The sequence below is a fragment of the Acipenser ruthenus genome, chromosome 29 (genome assembly GCF_902713425.1).
Source record: "Acipenser ruthenus chromosome 29, fAciRut3.2 maternal haplotype, whole genome shotgun sequence".
In the NCBI taxonomy this organism is placed as follows: Eukaryota; Metazoa; Chordata; class Actinopteri; order Acipenseriformes; family Acipenseridae; genus Acipenser; species Acipenser ruthenus.
The window spans coordinates 5,472,285-5,491,307 of NC_081217.1; the positions used below are offsets into that span (position 1 = coordinate 5,472,285).

The following is a 19,023-nucleotide window of genomic DNA, read 5'->3' on the forward strand; positions in this document are numbered from 1 at the left end:
CTCCTCTCGTTTGTAAACTTTCTTATATTCTTAAATGAACCACCGAGATATACATGCTCCATAAAGACAGGTTTGGCAAGTTACCCCTGAGAAATATGTATCCTGACCAAACTATTCTTCTTCAACTTGGAAACCAGAACCAAGTAATGTACTGTGGGATCTAATAGACATTTTAACTGCATCGTAAAATTAAGTTGCCTTTTAAATGCTTCCTTTGCATTTGACACAATGCATTCATAACAACTGAATACATGCTTAATTAAAGTCTTGTAACACACTATGACCTTTGGGATGCTGATAGGATTAATGGCAGGTTTCACAAACCCTGATGAGCACAGGGTTTTGAACCATCCTAGCCTAAGGTAATATGGCACACCAACCTCCTTTACATTAAAGGTCCCAATGTCTCGTTTTATTTAACAGGATGTTCTTATCCCTTATCCCCCAACAAACATATTTTGTTTCATATCCATGTAAAACATCAAGGAATTTATATCCTTTGGCATTTGAGATCAATTTGAAGACAAACAACTTTAAGAAACTCTGCCCAGAAAATAATTAAAGGCAGGCGTTTTTATTTATTTGTCATTATTGTTATACCAAAGTGTACCAACTCTCAGACAATAGTTTGATGAACTGCAGTTTGTAAATATTGTATTTATGCACATACGAGGAAAAGCAACCTTCACCTGTACGTTAATGTATTATTTTACACCAGTAAGCAGTTTCTGACCTTAAAGCTGCAGTGTCCAGAAATCATGTCCAATTTTACACTCCACTGAACTTCAGATTACTACTCTTTTTCTATAGCCATATAAAAGCAGAACATGTTGACAGCCCAGTTTGTTAACATTTACCATTAAGTTGGACACAACTGAAACTTACAGGTTAGCAATATCTTAAAAAAAAACAAAAAACAAAAAAACACCATGAGATAAGTAACAAGCTTCTTTATGTAAAAAGATACTCATACGGCACACAATTAAGAATTTAATACATCTTTAGTTCCAAACAGAATACTGTAGCAATGAATTTGTATATTTTAAATTTTACAAGAATCTTAACTATACAGAACAAACCTAAAAATGTACGTCCTTTTTAAATCACATTTCTGTTCGTGGCCACCAGTAAGTGAACTGACCTTAAATCTAAAGCAGAAAAAGCAATATGCTGGACTACACACAAAAAAAAGGCACACATTTTAAAATTACATTTTTTTTTTAATCCAAAATGAATTGCCACTTGTATTTAGGGTGGGGGGGTTGACTTGAAAACATCGCTTTAAAAAACACACACACAACGCTCATTACCTTTAAAGCCTGAGCATGCTCTATCTTAGCTGTGCAAGGGGTAAATAAATTATAAAAATAATGTATGTTTAGCGTGCTGTTCAGAATGTGTTTTTGATTTTTGCAGCGACGAGGACGAGGATCTCTCCGATCTTCTTCTGCCAGTTGAGGATGTGCTTGGACTGCTCACACCAGAGCTCCCCGTGCCGCGGCTCCACGTTCTCACAGCGCTTCATCACCTCGCCCTGCTGCTCCTGTGGAGACAGGATCCACACGCACACAGATCACAATTCACAGTCCACATGTACACTTAAAAAGATTTAACGCACAAGAGGAAATGTACAATTAAAGCAATACTAGACACTGCTGACTTCGCCATCTCCTGCAGTGTTTCAATACTGCAATTTTTAAACATATATATTTTTTTAAATAATCAATACATGTATGTATGATCGAATCGCCAATATCCATAACGTATATACATTGGCGACCCCAGTCTCGCGTAGATTAATATTAAACAATGATTTTGGTTTTCATCACGCATACAGACTGCACTGCATTTTGGGTATATGCCATTAAGCATTATTTTTGTTCAGCTCCTGTTCCCGGTAAAAGACCCCATACCTCCGTTCCATGTTGCAATTCAAACTTGTAAAAGAAAGCCCAGGCATCTCCCAAATCAGGTTCAATTTTAACTGTCCTGTGAAACCACTCTCTGGCTTTGGTTATCTTTCGTTCACTCCAGAACAACCTGTAACAGAAATCAAGATCATCTTTATCATCCTCATTATCATTTCTGGGCAGCTAATCGATTCAACATTCACATACAAAAGAAAAAGGAGCTTGCTGAAAAACAGCAGATCCAATTGAAGTAACATGGGAGTTGTCAGTATAGACAGAGGTTCATTTCAGGTTTTTGCTACACAGTGCAGCTTGTTAGAATGTGTCATTAAATTGGCTTGGTTTGTTGAGGACACAATCAAGCTTAAACCTGCTAATTTCAGTAAATCCTGATGTAATCTATTTACATCAAACTTATTATACAGACATTTTCATAAGCACACTGCTCAACCATTCACGTTACTTTGCAACTGCCAGTAAGACATGGGGATCATGTTCACATTTCTTTAAAGCATCTACACTCTTCGTCTTTCTTTGTGGTCTAGCTTCAAGGAAAACTGCTTCAGCCCAAAGAATTCCTAAAAAAAAACAAAAAAAAAACACAGGTTAGTTACTTTCTATCACCACAAAGATTTGATCTGTTACTGCAATTTTCAATTAGAGAACAACAAATTACATTCTCCCCATTCATACAGTGTTTAATACATGCATATTTATCCTTTTATACCACAGTGAATATGAACATTTTCTTCCAATGATTTACAGTAATAATTCGGTATATATTTGAACACGACAGCAGTGTTCGGACCGTTCAGACAACAAGAGTTTGGATGAGCCAGACCCTATTGTAAACGCAGCTCAATCTCCTATAAGACTTGCCAGGATGACCTTGTTAGCTTTTGAGAATAGTATTCCATTAAAGCTGCCAAAATTCAACCACTGGATTACCAATGGATTAAATATCACTACAAAGAATAGTCAAGGGCTTAAAATGCAGCTCATCCCCCAGAAGAAATTTGCTCTTCTACCAATGCTGCAAGTCTTCTGTTCAGAACTGCACCATACCCAAAAAAGAAAGAAAAACCAAACACACACACACACACGCCTTACCCTTTATTCCCTTGCCAACACACTACTGTGCAAGCCTTTTGGAACCTCAAAAGACAGGTGAAAAGTATGGAAATGGCCAAGCCTACAGAACAGCATCTAACACCCAGACCAGTCACCAATTCAATTGTAAACATCCTTCGACAAGTTTACGGATTTTTATAAATTCCAGCAAAAGCAGACACTCACAATGATCTAATCACGGAAGAATTTTACAAACCACTAACTCCGCCTTTCTTTAGCATCATTAATTGAAACCATTGCGAGTTTTGCAGAAAAAACGAGTTGTTCATTTTCTTTACTCTGTGTGCAGAAAACTTCAGGATTAATGTTAGATCATTATCAGGGAGTTTGGTGGTACTCCCCCCCAAGCGCTATGATGGCATCATTATATTTTATTTTTTTATTCTCAAATCCTACACCACTGAATTTTATGGTCCTGAACCCCAGTATGCATTAATGCACGTCCAAGTTAAAATCCATTTTAACACTAAATAGTTTTGCAAATGAATACATCTCTTTGTTTCATCACTTTGAATGAAACATTTTTGTTTTTAAATCAACAGTGCAATATTTGTATCTGTGTAACTGATTGACACCTATATGGAACAGTTAATTAATTAATTGGGAGTACGTTTATATAATGCTGCGTATCACTTTGTCCACCAGTTAGTGAATCATTACAAAAACCCACAAAGAATAAAACATGCTCCTCACTGACCTGGCTAACACCTAACTCAGAAGCACAATCTTTATGGTTTGGTGAGAACATTGGCATAAACTGCTTGGGGAGTACAGGAAATACAGCCTGCCAGTGATTACAAGCTCACACCTGGTGTACTGGTCCTGTAGCAGGAGTTCAAGAGCAACTCAACAGCCTGTTCAGGCCCTCAAGTCATGACAAGTTTGACTTCTCAGACAAAGCATCATATTTATTCATATTCCTTTAGAAAAACCAAATCTGCTTGAACAACTGTTCAAAATGTTTGTATAGATAGTAAACTTAGGGGAGGCTTGTTTTTGGCATGGTTTGACATTTAAAATCAAATGATTATTTAATTAGTCCCGTTCAGGAACATTGTGAAACTATGAAGGTTCTTTATAAGACAATTCCAGTTAAAATAAACAAACACCCTAGATTTAACCCACACGTTCAATATCTGAAAGATGGTGTTAAAACTTTCTCTTAAAGCATTTGTCACGGCAGACTACACACGAAGCACTGTAAAGCCGCAACATTTCTCAACTGTACACAAACTCAATGTTATAACAATTTAATCTCAATGAACCATGGGATGCCAAGGCTGGAATTCTGTTACTGCTTTCCAAGGCATGAATCAGCTTGCTGTCTGTCTGGCTTTAGCGGTTCCATTTCTCATAACAACTGGGCAGCAGTCTATTACACAACTTTTTGCATGCAAGTTCTACATTTAAAAGAGACACATACTGGTATTTACATTAACAAAACAGTAATCTTTGTGAATCAGTCATATAGTATACTAGTTATACATTTTACAGCATTCACATACAGACTTTACAGACCAACTGGATTCTCCTCATTACAGAAGTTAATCTACAGGCTATGCATTTAACCAGCATGTGTGTTGAGGGTTTGCCTCAATTATAATGGGAAGCAAGTTAATAAGCTTAAATAGCATTTTTACTTCTGTAATCTTTGGAAAACACCCATGCGGGTACAGCATTATAGTACAAAGCATGCACAAAGTGGAATTCTAGCCAGAAAAGGGACTGTCTGCACCTGTAGCACATCACCCTATACAGAAGTGAAGGGAGCTGGTATAGATTCACATTTTCTCAAGGGTTCAACTACACATTGTCAGGGGCTGCTTCAAAAAGGGATGCATTCAGGTTTAGATTTTGTTTACATGGGTGTAAACCCCTGGTCGTTTCTTCTTCTAGATGAGGAAGGTACAGCAGACACATCCTGCTTCCATTGAACCACAGCAGACACTCCTGCCCTGCACAGTGTGATCTATTTGTCTCTTCAGCCCAATTAGTTTGCAAGACATTTTGCATTTATTGAAATGAAGGAGACAATGCAAATGTCATCTTCTGCAGCAGACTTGGTGCCATAAATTCATGCAAGAATTTATGGCACCCCAGATACATTTGTATGACATTTAGCTCCACAGCCTACGCAGTTAACCTCTGCTTAATGTAAATGGTGCTTACCAGAGTTGGGACATTCTTGGAGTGCCTTGGCCATCAGTGTGTTCGCAATGTTCTTGAGACCAGCTTTGTATTCCAGCCTTACAGACTCCAGCCTGAAACAGTCATGACAGTTAACCGAGGACAGTAATAACATGGTAGGCAATCAAATAAATAAATAATTGAAATTCCCACCAAGTGGGATTCACAATAGGCAGATTTAAATAGTAAATTATTTCACAGCCACAAACCAGAGCTCTGGGTTCTGGGGGTTTTTCAGACGGGATTTCTCCAGGATGGCTCTGGCTCTGGTAAGCTGCCCGGCTTTCTCTTCCAGGCTGGACAGCAGCAGCCAGAGAGGCATGGACTGCGGGCACTTCTTCAGCTGGAACAGCAATAAGGAACCAAGAGTTAGGTTATGAGCATTCACAGACTTGGCCAATAAAAATACGTTTTAGACATTCAGTGGAAGTGTGAACGGTGCGAATTGTATAGAGAATGGAACTATACAAGACTATAGATTAGGTAGAGTCAGGATTGCATGGTGCAATTGGTGCACTAGCAGGTTGAGAGAGACCCTTACCCCCTGGTTGTAAGCCTCTCGAGCCTTGTCCATGTTTTCAGTCTGCTCCTCGATCTGCCCCTTCATCATCCACAGCTTAGGGAAGTCTTCATAATGTTTCAAAGCCTCACAGCAAAGCTCCTGGGCTGCAGCAATATTTCCCAACACCCACTCTAGCTTCACAGACTTCATAAACACCTGGAAACACACCAGCCACAGAGAGGCATCAGAGACGATACAAAGAGTGCCCTGTACATAGACTGATTTAAGAGCACCGCGTTTACAAGCAACAGGGACAAGGGCAAGGATTTGCAAAGACACACAAAAACAAACAGGACGGTACTGAGATTCTGGGGTACACAGGCTTGCAATCTATGTTTCAAGGATGGAGACAAGCGCTTAGTCAAGTACACAATTACACGTGTCCCATACAGCTCAAATTATTGAACACAGCATTGCAATAACAGGAATTCTCACCTAAAACATTAACATTTGAAAAGGAATCTTGCCAACATGTAAACCAAGTGAGAAGAGTTAATTTCATACTGTAAACCTCTGGAGCGTGAAACCACAACAGGACTACAAGCCATTTCAATTTCACTGCGATCAGTAATCCATGTTTTTCCATTGTACAGGTTTCACTTACACTGCTGGCAACAGAGGAAGTTTTAGCCACTGATGCACAAGATACAGCTGGAACCTTGGAGATAAGGTGAGGTATGAAAGCAACAGTGCAAAATGCTTTCCCTCTTTGTGAAGTATCAGGTTTACAAGCCTTGATGCACCATTAACTTAAGTAAACACAGCTGTATACCCAGCGCGGAAGTGGAGAGAAATATATATATATATTATATATATATATATATATTTAAATAGGCAACTCACACTTATGCATTTAAAGAAATAATAATACATTGAACAATGTTAACCTAAAAAAAAAAAATGTATCAACTGCTGAAAACTGTGCATTATGTCTTCTCTAGAGACCTGACTGTAGTACTGCTCCATAGGAGTCCATACCCCATATATTTTTGTTTATTCAAAGATTTAAAAGTTGTCTTAACCCTACACATGCACAAATCAACTTCCTTTGAAGAGCAGGCTGTGCTCTCACTGTAGTTCGCCGTGAGGTCAAACCCCTTTCACAAGAGATTTACGTTTCAAGAACTGCTCTAAGAATGTGATTCAGCTTAGATGTTCTTAGAAGTTCCCTCAGGGCAAGTCAAAGGTTGTATAAAATTGAGACGAATTACTTTATAATTCAATTGCCAAGTGCGTACTGTGCGTTCTTTTCTTAAATTAAAAGGTTATCAAAAGTGCATGTAGCAATTAATCTTTGTGAAACCCAAATACATGTCCGGGACAGACGAGCTCTCTGCAGCATGATCGACACCCTGGTTGCTTTGCTTACCCTTGCAGTGGGGGCGCTGCTCCTGGCTTTTGCCAAAAGCCTTCTTGCTCTTTCATATTCATTGTTTTCAGACTCGAGCTTCACAGCAGCCAACCAAATTTCCTCGCTGTTCGGATTTGCCTACAAGAGAACATGCATTGCACTGTCACCGATATCAATGGTATTGTGCAATTACAACAATTGCACCAAAGGACCCCCTTGGAAGTCAATGGGTTCTCAAAGTGGGTCTTGGTGAGATCTACTTAGTTAAAAAAAGGGAAACAAACTATCTACAACAGATTTCTTGTCCACATATGCATGGTGCATTCATCACCCTTACCTGAAAAGCCAGTGCCAAAATGCTTCTGGCTGCGGGGACATCACCTGCTTGCCACTTTGACTTTGCACCCATCAGCCACAGGACCTCAGCCTTCGGGCAGTGAGCCACAGCCCTCTGTAACAGTGCCTCCAAAGACTCCCTGCAACAAGACAGCCAGACAGTTACACACACCCCTCATAGTAAACCAGACGCCATAAAACCATTTACCTGGTGTTATCACTATATTCACACATTATGTACCAGTGTTATATCTACAGACAACTAAAGGCAGCTGTTCTTGTTAATTGATGCTTTTATAACATTTCGATGAAGGTCAAAGAAATTAGCACATGCTTTATTACCGTTGACTGTAAATGTTGGGAGGGCTGACAATTAGCCTATTGCTTAGCTGCAGCAGTTGCATATGAAAGTCAAAAGGATTAAACTCCCATTCAAAATGTAACCACATCCAATGGTGAGCCAATGGCCAATACCAACAACTGAATGTAAAAACCAAACAGCATAACACATTGAACCTGGTGTTCATTACAAATTAATAAGATCCTGTACAGCTACCCATTATCAACATAAGTCAATACTTCTACAAGGTGTGGTCTTTAGTCAGGCCATTGTAACTCTGAGTACCGGGTTCCGTGGTTCTTCTCAAAGTACGCTGCTCTCAGCCACACACTCTTTTTGCTGGGGAAGACCTGAAGAGCGTGGGCATAAATGGCTCTTGCGCATTCCAGGGCACCATGGGAAATGCACTGAGGAAAGGGAAGGACAGCAAGACAATGAACATGCTGATCAAGAATGTTGTCACCAATTGTCAGTCAGTTTACAGCCACTGGCGACTGATGTCTGAAAATTATTTAACTTATTAAACAAGTATACCCATGTTTTAAAAATAAACTTGAAGCGTACCAGGTAAAACGAGTAAATACTGAGTTTATCTAGATTTAGTTGAACACCTAAAAAGGCAGGATTTGTCCGGCAGGATTATAAAATACAAAAAATATCCTTTAAAATGGATTTTGCAAAGTATATATTAAATAGAAAGGCAACATGTTTTTTTTTTATGCACGTAATTCCTGGTAATGTTTGATTGCACGCAAAACAAGAATGCATACACTTTCTGCGTCTTCCATCCAGGTGTGCTTACAGTCCTCCTCTTCAATCCCGATGCCGATCACGGCTCTGATGACAGCCTGACAAGTTGCCACGCTGCCAGCCTTATCGCACTCCTCTGCATCCTGAAAACCAACAGCAGGGTGTTGTGCTTAAATACATTTCAAATGTAAAAATACATCCAAGAAACAGCAGAGTAAAGTCACGTCAAGCTGACCAAAATTCATAAACCTGGTGGCTTATCTAGTTAGTTTTTTGGACTCTCAAGCATGAAAAATGGTTGTGCTAGTTTATTCTGTTAAAATGCCCGTCCTCTAAAAGCTTTCTTCTCATTTTAGTGACCCACTTTTAATATCTAAACAGGAGCCAAACTCAAAATGGAAAGTGTCACCTATATTTACAGGCGTCATCACAGCAAGAAAAATATGTATTTAATTAAAAGGCAACTTGGCATTCTTTCACGTCTTGTTCTTAATGGTGTATTAAATTCCAAGTGACAAGCCAAGTCCTATTATTCTCATGGGTGCTTGGCAGTTTTAGAGGGAAAGTCACTAGAGAAAAAAAAAACTGCTACAATAGTTGGCCTTATGATAAATAAATCATTGTTAAAAAGATTAGAAGATTGTATCCTGTGAACAGTGAATCAATGTTCATTAGTGCAGTCATGTTTACCAGAAATTACCTGAAATCATAAAACCCTGCTCCTTGTTTTTTTTTATATAAGCAAGCGTGTCACTCATTCATTTTATAAATACAGACATACATGACAACTATACTTGTTGACATACCAGCACATCTTAACATGTATACAACACATTAAAATAAAAAAAAATCAAAGCAAAGTCTTACTTTTTTAAAAGCAGTTGCAGAGTACGATCGTTTTTGTGACTTATAGTAAGCCAATATGAGTGTGTGTAAAGAATCTCTTATTATGAGAGACATTACTTGACACTGTTTGTGCCGCCAGAACCAAACTGCGAAAAGACAGCCAGAGACAGACAACCTATAACTCGGATGAAATTGTTCATAAACAGTTATAACAGTCTCAGTTTATTGTCTTCGTTTATTGCCACAAATATGATCACTTGTGTACAAGATGCTGTTTATTGTTGTAAACCTCCAAAGAGCCTTCACCTGAATCCACTGCTCCCTGTTGATCTCGACTCCATTGGCCCGGAGAGAGGTGATAGCTCTGTCAATGATCTTCTCCACCATCTGAGTGTTGCCATTGGCTTCCTCCAGCTTGGCGGCAGTGATCCAGATGTGACGGTCAGTGGGAATGTTTTCACGAGCTTTGTTCAACACCCTCCTGGCGTTCTCATAGGTCTCCAGTCTGGCGAGGGCCAGCCAAAGCTAAAGAGCGAACAAGAAAAAGAAAAACTGGGTTAAATGAAGCAATAAAGGAGGCCACTGTGAACACAAGTAAATACCGAGAACTCCACTTGGCATAAACAAGACAAACATGTTTCAAATTGCCCAGAAGAGCACAAGACGTGGAGTTTTTTTGTTTTCTAAATGCAAACAAATACACTGGGATGTTTCCACTCTCCTATGATTTGGTGACTGGAAAAACAAAAAGCTGCTGTCTGGCACAGTGACAAAGTGCACTGCTGAGACGACACTTTTAAAAGGTCATTAATTCCTTGTACTGTCTAGCAAGATGACAGTAAAGTAATTAAGAGATTTGACTTTGAATTCTAATCACGCTTGTCTGAAGAGTGCTTTGTTCGCCGACAGGAACAACAGTTGCACTCAGAAGTAGCGATAACAGTTTACAGATAATAGACACCTGTGAATGAGAGACATTATTGAGCAATAATATATTCTGACTAAAATGTTACTATTGATCTATCTATCTATCTATCTATCTATCTACACACCAAGGTCTTCAGAGTAAGTCTGAGGTATGAGAGAAAGTCACTTCTCATCAGTATGGTTACCTCAACACTGGTTGGACAGCACTCTACAGCCCTGCTGAGCATAATCCTGGCATCTTCGGGCTCCTCCAGTTCAACAGCCGCTTTCCAGAGAAGCACTGACTTAGAAACATTCTCGAGGGCTGCAGTGAGAACACACACACACACACACACACGTACGTTTTCAGTTTAAAAGTTCTTGTTTACATTGGCTGTAAACTATTTACAGAGGACAAGACAACAGAGTTCATAGCTAATTCAAAAGAGCTTTCTGTTGGCAGCTGCATCAGGTATTGTATTAAAAGATTATAAGGAAAGGCACTGAATATTCAAATGATATATTCAAGGAGACAGTGCCATGCAACACATTATAGGTACAGGGTGTAGGAATGAGACACTGGAGCCCATGTGAGTAAGCTTTAGATAATACCAGGTCCTCCTTTTAATCTCTTGCTATTGACCGCATCAAATACAACTGTGCCTGTGAACAGATTCCATTAAGAAATATGGGTTTTCGCTTCCACTTGCATAAAGGATTAGAAATGTTGAAAGAACAGCTGTTCATGAGGCATCAATTACTTTTCTAAGGAGTGACATTAAGTCTTAGAAGCGGTGCCAGGAGCTGCAAATCCACACTGGGTGCCAAGAAATCTCTGCCTTTGCCATGCAGACGGTTATTCTTTTTACAGTAAACAGGCAGGAAAAGGCTGTTTTTCTAGAACACAACTACTGCACTCCATTAACGTGTTCGCTCTCAAACAATATGCCGCTAGAATATACTATGACGAGTCTTCCAAATTGTTTTTCATAGAATCCACATGCGGGGTGTGTATGGGTTTGCGTGAGTGCATCTGCTCACCCGTTTAAAACCTCTTAATGCAACTGCAAATAGTTTATCTATAGTAATCAGTGTATCATGCCCACGAAGGGAGGCTGACCCAGTCTAGTCTTGCAAAATGCTGTGCAAAGAAAAAAAAAATGTAATAAAAACAAAAAAGCTTAAAGCAAGTAGGTGCAGATAAAATTGAGAGGCACAGATCGCCTGCGACAGCAGAAATGAAAGCTTTTAAAAAGAGGAAACAGCCCATTAATCTTTGTCATCAAAGTATGCTTCTTGAAACTTATATGGAAATATACTGGGCCAAGGGAAACAAGAAATACCAGTAGCTCACGGACGACAGACTAAGGATTGACTATAACTAAGTTTCATCAGATTGGTAGTTTTTCATCTTTACTTTATTCCCAGCCCAGCAATTCAGATTGTATCAGGTTTTTTTTTTTTTGTCCACACAAAAAAAAAAAAAAAAAAAAAAAAACAACAACAACAGCAGCTTGTCAGGGAGCATCTCCCAGCTGCGATTTTGAAATATTAAACCTTAATAAAACCGCTTATTCTAAACAACTTCTCATATAGCCAGCTATGACATCAAGACTATTTAAACTACCATCTGGAGTCCCAAACTTGCCTGCAAATCACTTACATATTCTCAGTTGTTCTTTCATCAAAGTGACAAAACGGGTCTGACTGATTGCCAACACTTTCCCAAGCAGAAAGTTTCACTCAATTTAAGATTGAAGTCTCACATATGGCTGTACAGAACTAAATACTAGTGCTCTAGTCCAAAGTAACGAATACGTAGAAGTTACAGTGAAAGTCCCTATATAAACTGTGTTTACTGTCTTAAGAACTTATTTCCGGAGACCTCGTTAAAATCGTCTTTGTAACCTACTTGACCATGTAGGGTGTGTTATCGATAGCAAATCAACCCTTTGCTGCCCAGTGTCCAATATATTTGACATCATGTTTAAACAGTAATTAAACAGGTATGGGAACGCACCCAGGGCAGTGAATGGTTAACGTTCATGTAAACGTAGTGACTCTGCTTGGCGCTCACCTTTCCGGAGGACACGTTTCTTGGCCCGGATGTCTGTCTCGAGCTCGGCTGCTCGGATGTAAATCCGGACAGACTGAGGAAGGTGCCGGACAGCCTGGGCCACCACAGCCTTCGCCGTGTCCCCGGGCTGCAAACGGGCTGCTTCCAGCCAGACGTCTTCACTCTGAAACACATTCAAACACATCACACACCTATACAGTCTACAACACCAGCTAGCAGAAAATCGGTTTCTGCTGTTGTGAGCAGTCTTTACATGCATTCCTGGAATACTGGGAAGTTATATCCAACGGCTGTGCGTTTACGTTTCCCATTGTATGGGTTTATTGTAAATGTTTATAAAACTTGTGGAAATTAGATTTCCATACTTCTCATCTACCCTGATCAAATACATTCATTGAAGTAAAATTAAAATATCACGTGTTTAAGGTACCTATACATACACATACCCTGAAGCCAGGAGGCTGTCTCATATTTATGACATGGTAACACCAGAGCCTGCAGAGCTAATGTCCTGTAGAGTTGTTTCCAGCCCTCACCTTTGGGCACATCTCCGTGCCCTTCATTATGAGGTTCCTGGCGACCTGCAGTTTGCCCGTGACCTCCTCCAGTCGAGCCGAGGCGATCCAGGCCGGGGGGTGGTGTGGGTTCGTTTCACGCACAGACTTCAGCAGCAGTCTGGCCTTCTTAATATCACTGGTTTAAAAGGTAATTATTAATAATAATAATAATAATAATAATAATAATAATAATAATAATAATAACACCGTGTGACAATTTTTTTTTTTTTTTGGTTCCTGGGTAGTAAGTGTTATTTCCTAATTGCTTATGCCTCAAAAGTATAGAAAATGGCTATTATTCCCCACAAACTTTGCTTTTGTGACCAGGACAGTGATATTTTGAAATTTACCTATTTTCCAGAACATTCCAGATAGATTCAGTGCTGAGTAAACTTGGAATAACTTCTAGAACTTTCCAGTAATATAAATAGTAGTATAGATACAGGGGCCTTAAGCCCACCAGTTCAGTTTAGTTCCAGCTGCCTAAGTGGATACATATCTGCATTTTTCTGAGATGGCATCAAGGTCATAGGAGACTTCAAAATGGTGGCATTCCTGATGGGTCTCCAAGGCGGTTTTACCAAGTTTCCCTGCTATCTTTGCCTTTGGGACAGCAGGGACACCAAGGCGCACTACCACAGGCGGGACTGGCCACAGCGGACCGAGTTCTCTGTGGGGAGGAACAACGTCAAGTGGGAGCTACTGGTGGACCCCCGGAAGGTGCTGATGCCACCACTGCACATGAAATTGGGCCTTATGAAACAATTTGTCAGAGCTCTAGATAAGGAGTCGGCAGCCTTCAAGTACCTTCAAGACTTCTTCCCTAAGCTGTCTGAGGCAAAGGTCAAAGCCGGTGTCTTCGTCGGACCACAGATAAAGAAGATCCTGGAGTGCAATGAATTCCCCAAGAAGCTCACTAGTAAGGAGAAAGCGGCTTGGAACAGCTTTGTCGCAGTGGTTCGGGGCTTCCTGGGCAATCACAAGGCCGAACACTATGTGGAGCTGGTTGAGACTCTGGTGAAGAACTACGGCACAATGGGCTGTAGGATGTCCCTCAAAGTCCATATCCTTGATGCTCATCCTGATAAATTCAAGGAGAACATGGGAGCGTACTCGGAGGAGCAAGGCGAGCGCTTCCACCAGGATATACTGGACTTTGAACGCCGCTACAGTATAAGGACAGTATAACGAGAACATGATGGGAGACTACATTTGGAGGCTGATTCGTGAAAGTGATTTACAGTATAATCGTAAATCTCGAAAAACTACTCACTTCTAAATCTTTTGTAGTCATTTTTGTATTACTTTAGTATAAATACATGTTAATTTGAATTCATATGTTGTTTTTTTCTGACTTTATGTGAACGAAAAGACACAAATTCGCCCGTTTTCTCATTGGAAATAGGTAAATTTCAAAATATCACTGTCGTGGTCACAAAAGCAAAGTTTGTGGGGAATAATAGCCATTTTCTATACTTTTGAGGCATAAGCAATTAGGAAATAACACTTACTACCCAGGAACAAAAAATGTATTACATAGTGTAATAATAATAATAGCCATTGCATAAGATGTCATCTTGCGCAGTTTGGTTTATTTCCGATGTGATTTATTATAATAATAATAATAATAATAATAATAATAATAATAATAATAATAATGGGCTGGGGTCAATTGTAATTCCCATGTCAAGTCCTTGAATTGGAATCTGATAATCATAATTATATTATATTTTCAGATTTTCCAATTTTAGTTCATTTTAAAAATTTACAGAATTTAATTTAAGAAGGGAAAAACTGATTGTCAGCTTACTTAATATCCCCTCCGTGAGTTGGGATCATAGAGTTCAGATCAGTCAAGTAACCCTTGGGGTCCACAACTGTCTGCCCGCTCACCGAATCAGACACCTGTAGAAAAAAAACAGATCGTAACAATCAGACCAAGCAAAGCACAAGTGAACAAATGCTTGAAATTCTAAGCCATACAAGCAGGTGTCTAGCACTGGTTTCCTTTTTGTTGTTAAACTTTATTAATTCAATGTTCACATGTTCATAATTACCCAGCAGGTAATTAAGAGTAGTCACTCACCTGACTGAGCCGCATGTCCATCAAGGTATTCCTGGCCTGGCCGATCTTCCTCATGTCCAGCTCCCCTGTCCCTGGGGTCATCAGTCCAGGGGTCATTCCCCCCGGAAAAGGAGAATTCAAACCACCAGGGAAAGCGCTCAAACTATCAAATTGCTACGATTCAACAGATAGACAATCATGTTTATATGGTATATTTTAGTAAAAACAAAAAAACAAAACAAAAAAAAACATTTACATTTACATATATATATATATATATACACTACTAGAGCCTTCCAAGAAACAGGGGATTTCTATGATGGCCTGGGGCTGGATTCAGAACTGGAACTCCTGGGAACCAGACAGCACCCAAAATCAGATGTAAAATGTTGTAAATATTTTATGACCTCTAATCTTCTTAACATTACGTGCTAGAATCAGAGCTTTGCAACGCTTACCAAAATACTATGTGAAACACTGACATCTACTGGAGGGTTTTAAACTGTCAATGCACAGATTACAGCAAAACAGAAGCATTTTACCTGATGTTCTAATACATTCAAGTGGTCAATGCTGACTTTGTTCCACCAAGGACACTGTCCCATTTTATTATGCCATCCTGGGGGCGAGTAGGCTTTGCTATATATAGCAAAAGCAGGGATGGAAACATGCCTCCTATTGCATAGCAGTTTCACCCACTCCAGGTTTTAAAATGTGCCTGATTAGCCACAGTGTATAGGTAATAAGCTCAGGTGGGTCTTATTAAACCACAACAAAACCAGGAATGGATCAAACTGCTATGTTATGGGAGTCTTACTTCCATCCCTGCAAAAGATACAGATCCAACATCATATGCAGCTTTTTGCTGGGACTTGAAATGTTTTCATATTCGAATACTAACCGCTTGCCTCGGATCTACAGATGTGTTTTTTTCTCCAGACTGCAAGTGTTTGGCGAAGAAGCTGTCTGGTACAGGAGTCAGTTTTTCATGGCGTGGGTTCCTCTGCCGCTTGTTTCGGGCATCGCCAACTTCAGGAATACTGAGCCACTCTTCATCGGTGACCTCGGCCAGCTTCCTCTACATCAGAAACATTACAAAATTAACTTTTCTGAGCAATCCTCTGTGTGTTAACCTAAATCTTACCGGTAACACCACCTGAAAAACCTCCATCACTATTGTAATGAATGAATGCAACGTACGTGTATCTGCAAGACAATGTGCACAGCATATAAAAGGCAATATTCCAAATGTTTCATGTTAAAATTCATAACACTTAACACCCCTATATATTTCATTCCCAAAGCAATCCTGCAAAACACAGATGCAGCATTTACACAAAAGACACAATACTTTAAGTTTTCTGCATTCAGTTCAGCGTTTATAAGCACAGCCCAGCAAAGCGTGCAATTCTGGAACTACATGCCTTCAGATCGGAAAACTGCTGTTGAATTTTGGGACGCTCCATACGGTACTTCTCGATTTCCTCCTTCTCTCTCAGTTCCCTGGACAAGGATGAAAAAAAACATGTATTTAAAAGGGAAACACAAAGCAGCGCTACCTGATAACCTTTTCACATAGCAGTTCTCCATTTTAAAAACCAACTCAAGAACGCACAACTGAATTTGTTTTATTGTTGTATATAAAGTGCTTTCTTGTATTTATTGAATGCATTTATTTTCCACATCAAGGACTTGACCGCTTATTTAAAGACAGCACTTACCTTCTTTCTTTTCTCCTTTCATCCATTCTCTTATCAAGCGCTGAATAAATAGCATCTGCCTCTTCGTCATCTTTCTCATACGGACCGCTTGAAAACAAGCTGCCAGCGTAGCCGTTAAACTGAATTAAAAAAAATTAAAAAAAAGTTTAAAAGGAGTGCGAACCCAAAGGCTTTTTAGATCAACTTCATTCTCTTTGCACCAACTATACAGTTATTGATCCCCTTTAAGATATTTTGCTTGTATTTTATACTTCAATTAGGAATATGCCGATATTTCAACGATGTTTAGTGCTTACTGCATCCTAGTTCTGTAGACCAATGGTCCACCTGTAATCAGACGATGTGAACAAAGGTGCTAGGGTTAAGAAGATTAACGTGTTTGAAATACTGAGACAATCAGCAGATATGTGTGACAAACTGTTTCTGGTGCTTGGTGGAAAAGATACGACATGTTTTGAGAGCCATCTATGCCAGGTATACTACATGCATTTTTATTTATTTTTTTATTTCTAGCCTCCTTCATAATCAAGACACCGTGGATATGTACAGCCGCTGTGTACTGTCCCACACCTCATCATAGTTGGTGTCATTGAGATCCTCCTCTTCGTCCTCCACCTTCTTCATCTGATCCCCCACGGTCCTCTTCCCTGGAGGAGCATGGCGATCATCCACCGGGTCGTTGGCATCTCGGGCAGGACCGATATCAGAACGCGTGGTGAAACCAGTAGCACTGAAAAAAAGGAAAAATGGGTCACCACTGCTAAATCTCTGCTCAGATATTCCTGGTACCAGGACATAGCGCCGAGCTGAACCCTCGACCAATAACAACAATATTCTTTTTTTGGACTTTTGTCACTGCGTATTTCCAACCAGAAATAAGATATTTATTTTAATAAATTAGTCAACACTCTGACAGTGTTAGTCAGCTACAGGTCATTAGAAAGAATACCAATAAGATCTATAGATGTTATTGAAGACTGAAATTCAAAACAGCGATGTGCAGTAGAGCAATGCCGATTCTGGATTTTTACACTGTGTTCTATATGTCTTTAGTGTGACAGGTTACTGAACACTGTAAAAACAGGCGCCTGCAGCATTCACTTTCATACAGAAGACTTTCAAGATGATGTATACTGTTCCAGATGTATTGCTAATGGTCGTTTAACGGTGTATCACACACACTATACCACTGTATTTACAGTTCTGCTACTGACAGCCCGCCGCAGTAGTTTGTTTTTTCATCAGCACACATTTCCTTCACGTACCACTTTGTGTTTACGGCACTCGTGACGTGCGTAGTACGTACAGAAACAAAACAGACACACAGTAAATCTGCCACACGAAGTTGCAAACACCCACCGGTTTGGGTTAGCTAGACTCCAGAAAACATTTTACAGCCTATAAAAGGGTTCAATGTAAAATGCAGCCGTGCCAAATGGCTTCAAATGTGTTCTGTTATTACATTTATAGCTTGTTCTAGTCGCGTCTGAATGAAGTGCTCAAACACACACCCCTGCACATACTGCAGCCTGTGCGTTTTATTTTTACTGCAGACATACTGCAGCCTGTGCGTTTTATTTTTTACTGCACATATTTCTTTATTTCTGAACCGAGCGCGACACTCACATTGGTTATACACTGGTTCATATGGAGTTGGTTAGTACTAGAGGGCCTACCGCAGCCAAGTGAATGCACTTACCCTCTGCCGAGCCCAGGCACATATCCCAGCGGTGCTGGCATGCCCAGAAAGGGCTTCTTCTTTTTTTTGAGCGTCCCGGTCAGGGCTGACGCCGCCCCAGCCGCGGACAGGCTCGACGTTAAACTTCCCCCACCACCGCTTCCACCAGCACCGCCGCCGCCGCCTCCGCCTCTGCCTCCTCCACCAGCAGCACCGCCGCCTCCTCCTCCTCTTCCTCTACCTCCTCCACCGCCGCCTCTGCCTCCGCCAGGCGGTCCTGTTGATTTCGATGCCATCTTTGCATTCGTTTCTCCTGCAGCTTTCCGGAAACGATCGCCTTTAGGTCCCAGTAATGCTTCACGTTGGAAGGGGTTCAGATCCGGTTTTGATGTCTCTGTTTAGGAAGATCAATATTAAGTTAGCGCCCCCCAGCGGCGGAGGTTTTGAAATAAAATGTGTTTCCCAACCCTTGAGCCTATCGTCATCAGTAGGAATTGTTAGCTAGCAAGCTATCTGTTTTAGTCTCACAAAACAACATTTTAGATTTCAGGACAGAATGGTTTCGTTTTGTAGAAAGCAGATCATTTAGTTTAAATGATTGTAACG

At 40.2% G+C, this 19,023-nt stretch overlaps 1 protein-coding gene across 1 annotated transcript; it reads right to left on the reverse strand.

Moving 5' to 3' along the window:
• Positions 1 to 935: 935 nt before the first annotated feature.
• LOC117433677 (pre-mRNA-processing factor 6) lies at positions 936 to 18,788 on the reverse strand. Its single transcript, XM_059003809.1, has 21 exons — positions 18,439 to 18,788; positions 17,310 to 17,469; positions 16,740 to 16,858; positions 16,443 to 16,521; positions 15,920 to 16,096; positions 15,040 to 15,192; positions 14,764 to 14,858; positions 12,933 to 13,089; positions 12,397 to 12,559; positions 10,526 to 10,644; positions 9,720 to 9,938; positions 8,588 to 8,710; positions 8,103 to 8,224; positions 7,479 to 7,617; positions 7,160 to 7,279; positions 5,770 to 5,946; positions 5,438 to 5,571; positions 5,211 to 5,302; positions 2,374 to 2,488; positions 1,914 to 2,040; positions 936 to 1,543 (listed from the first exon to the last, which is right to left on the reverse strand). Exons 1-21 carry the CDS (start codon positions 18,711 to 18,713, stop codon positions 1,391 to 1,393), a joined length of 3,018 nt encoding a protein of 1,005 aa, XP_058859792.1. The 5' UTR covers positions 18,714 to 18,788; the 3' UTR covers positions 936 to 1,390.
• Between the last annotated feature and the right edge of the window lie 235 nt (positions 18,789 to 19,023).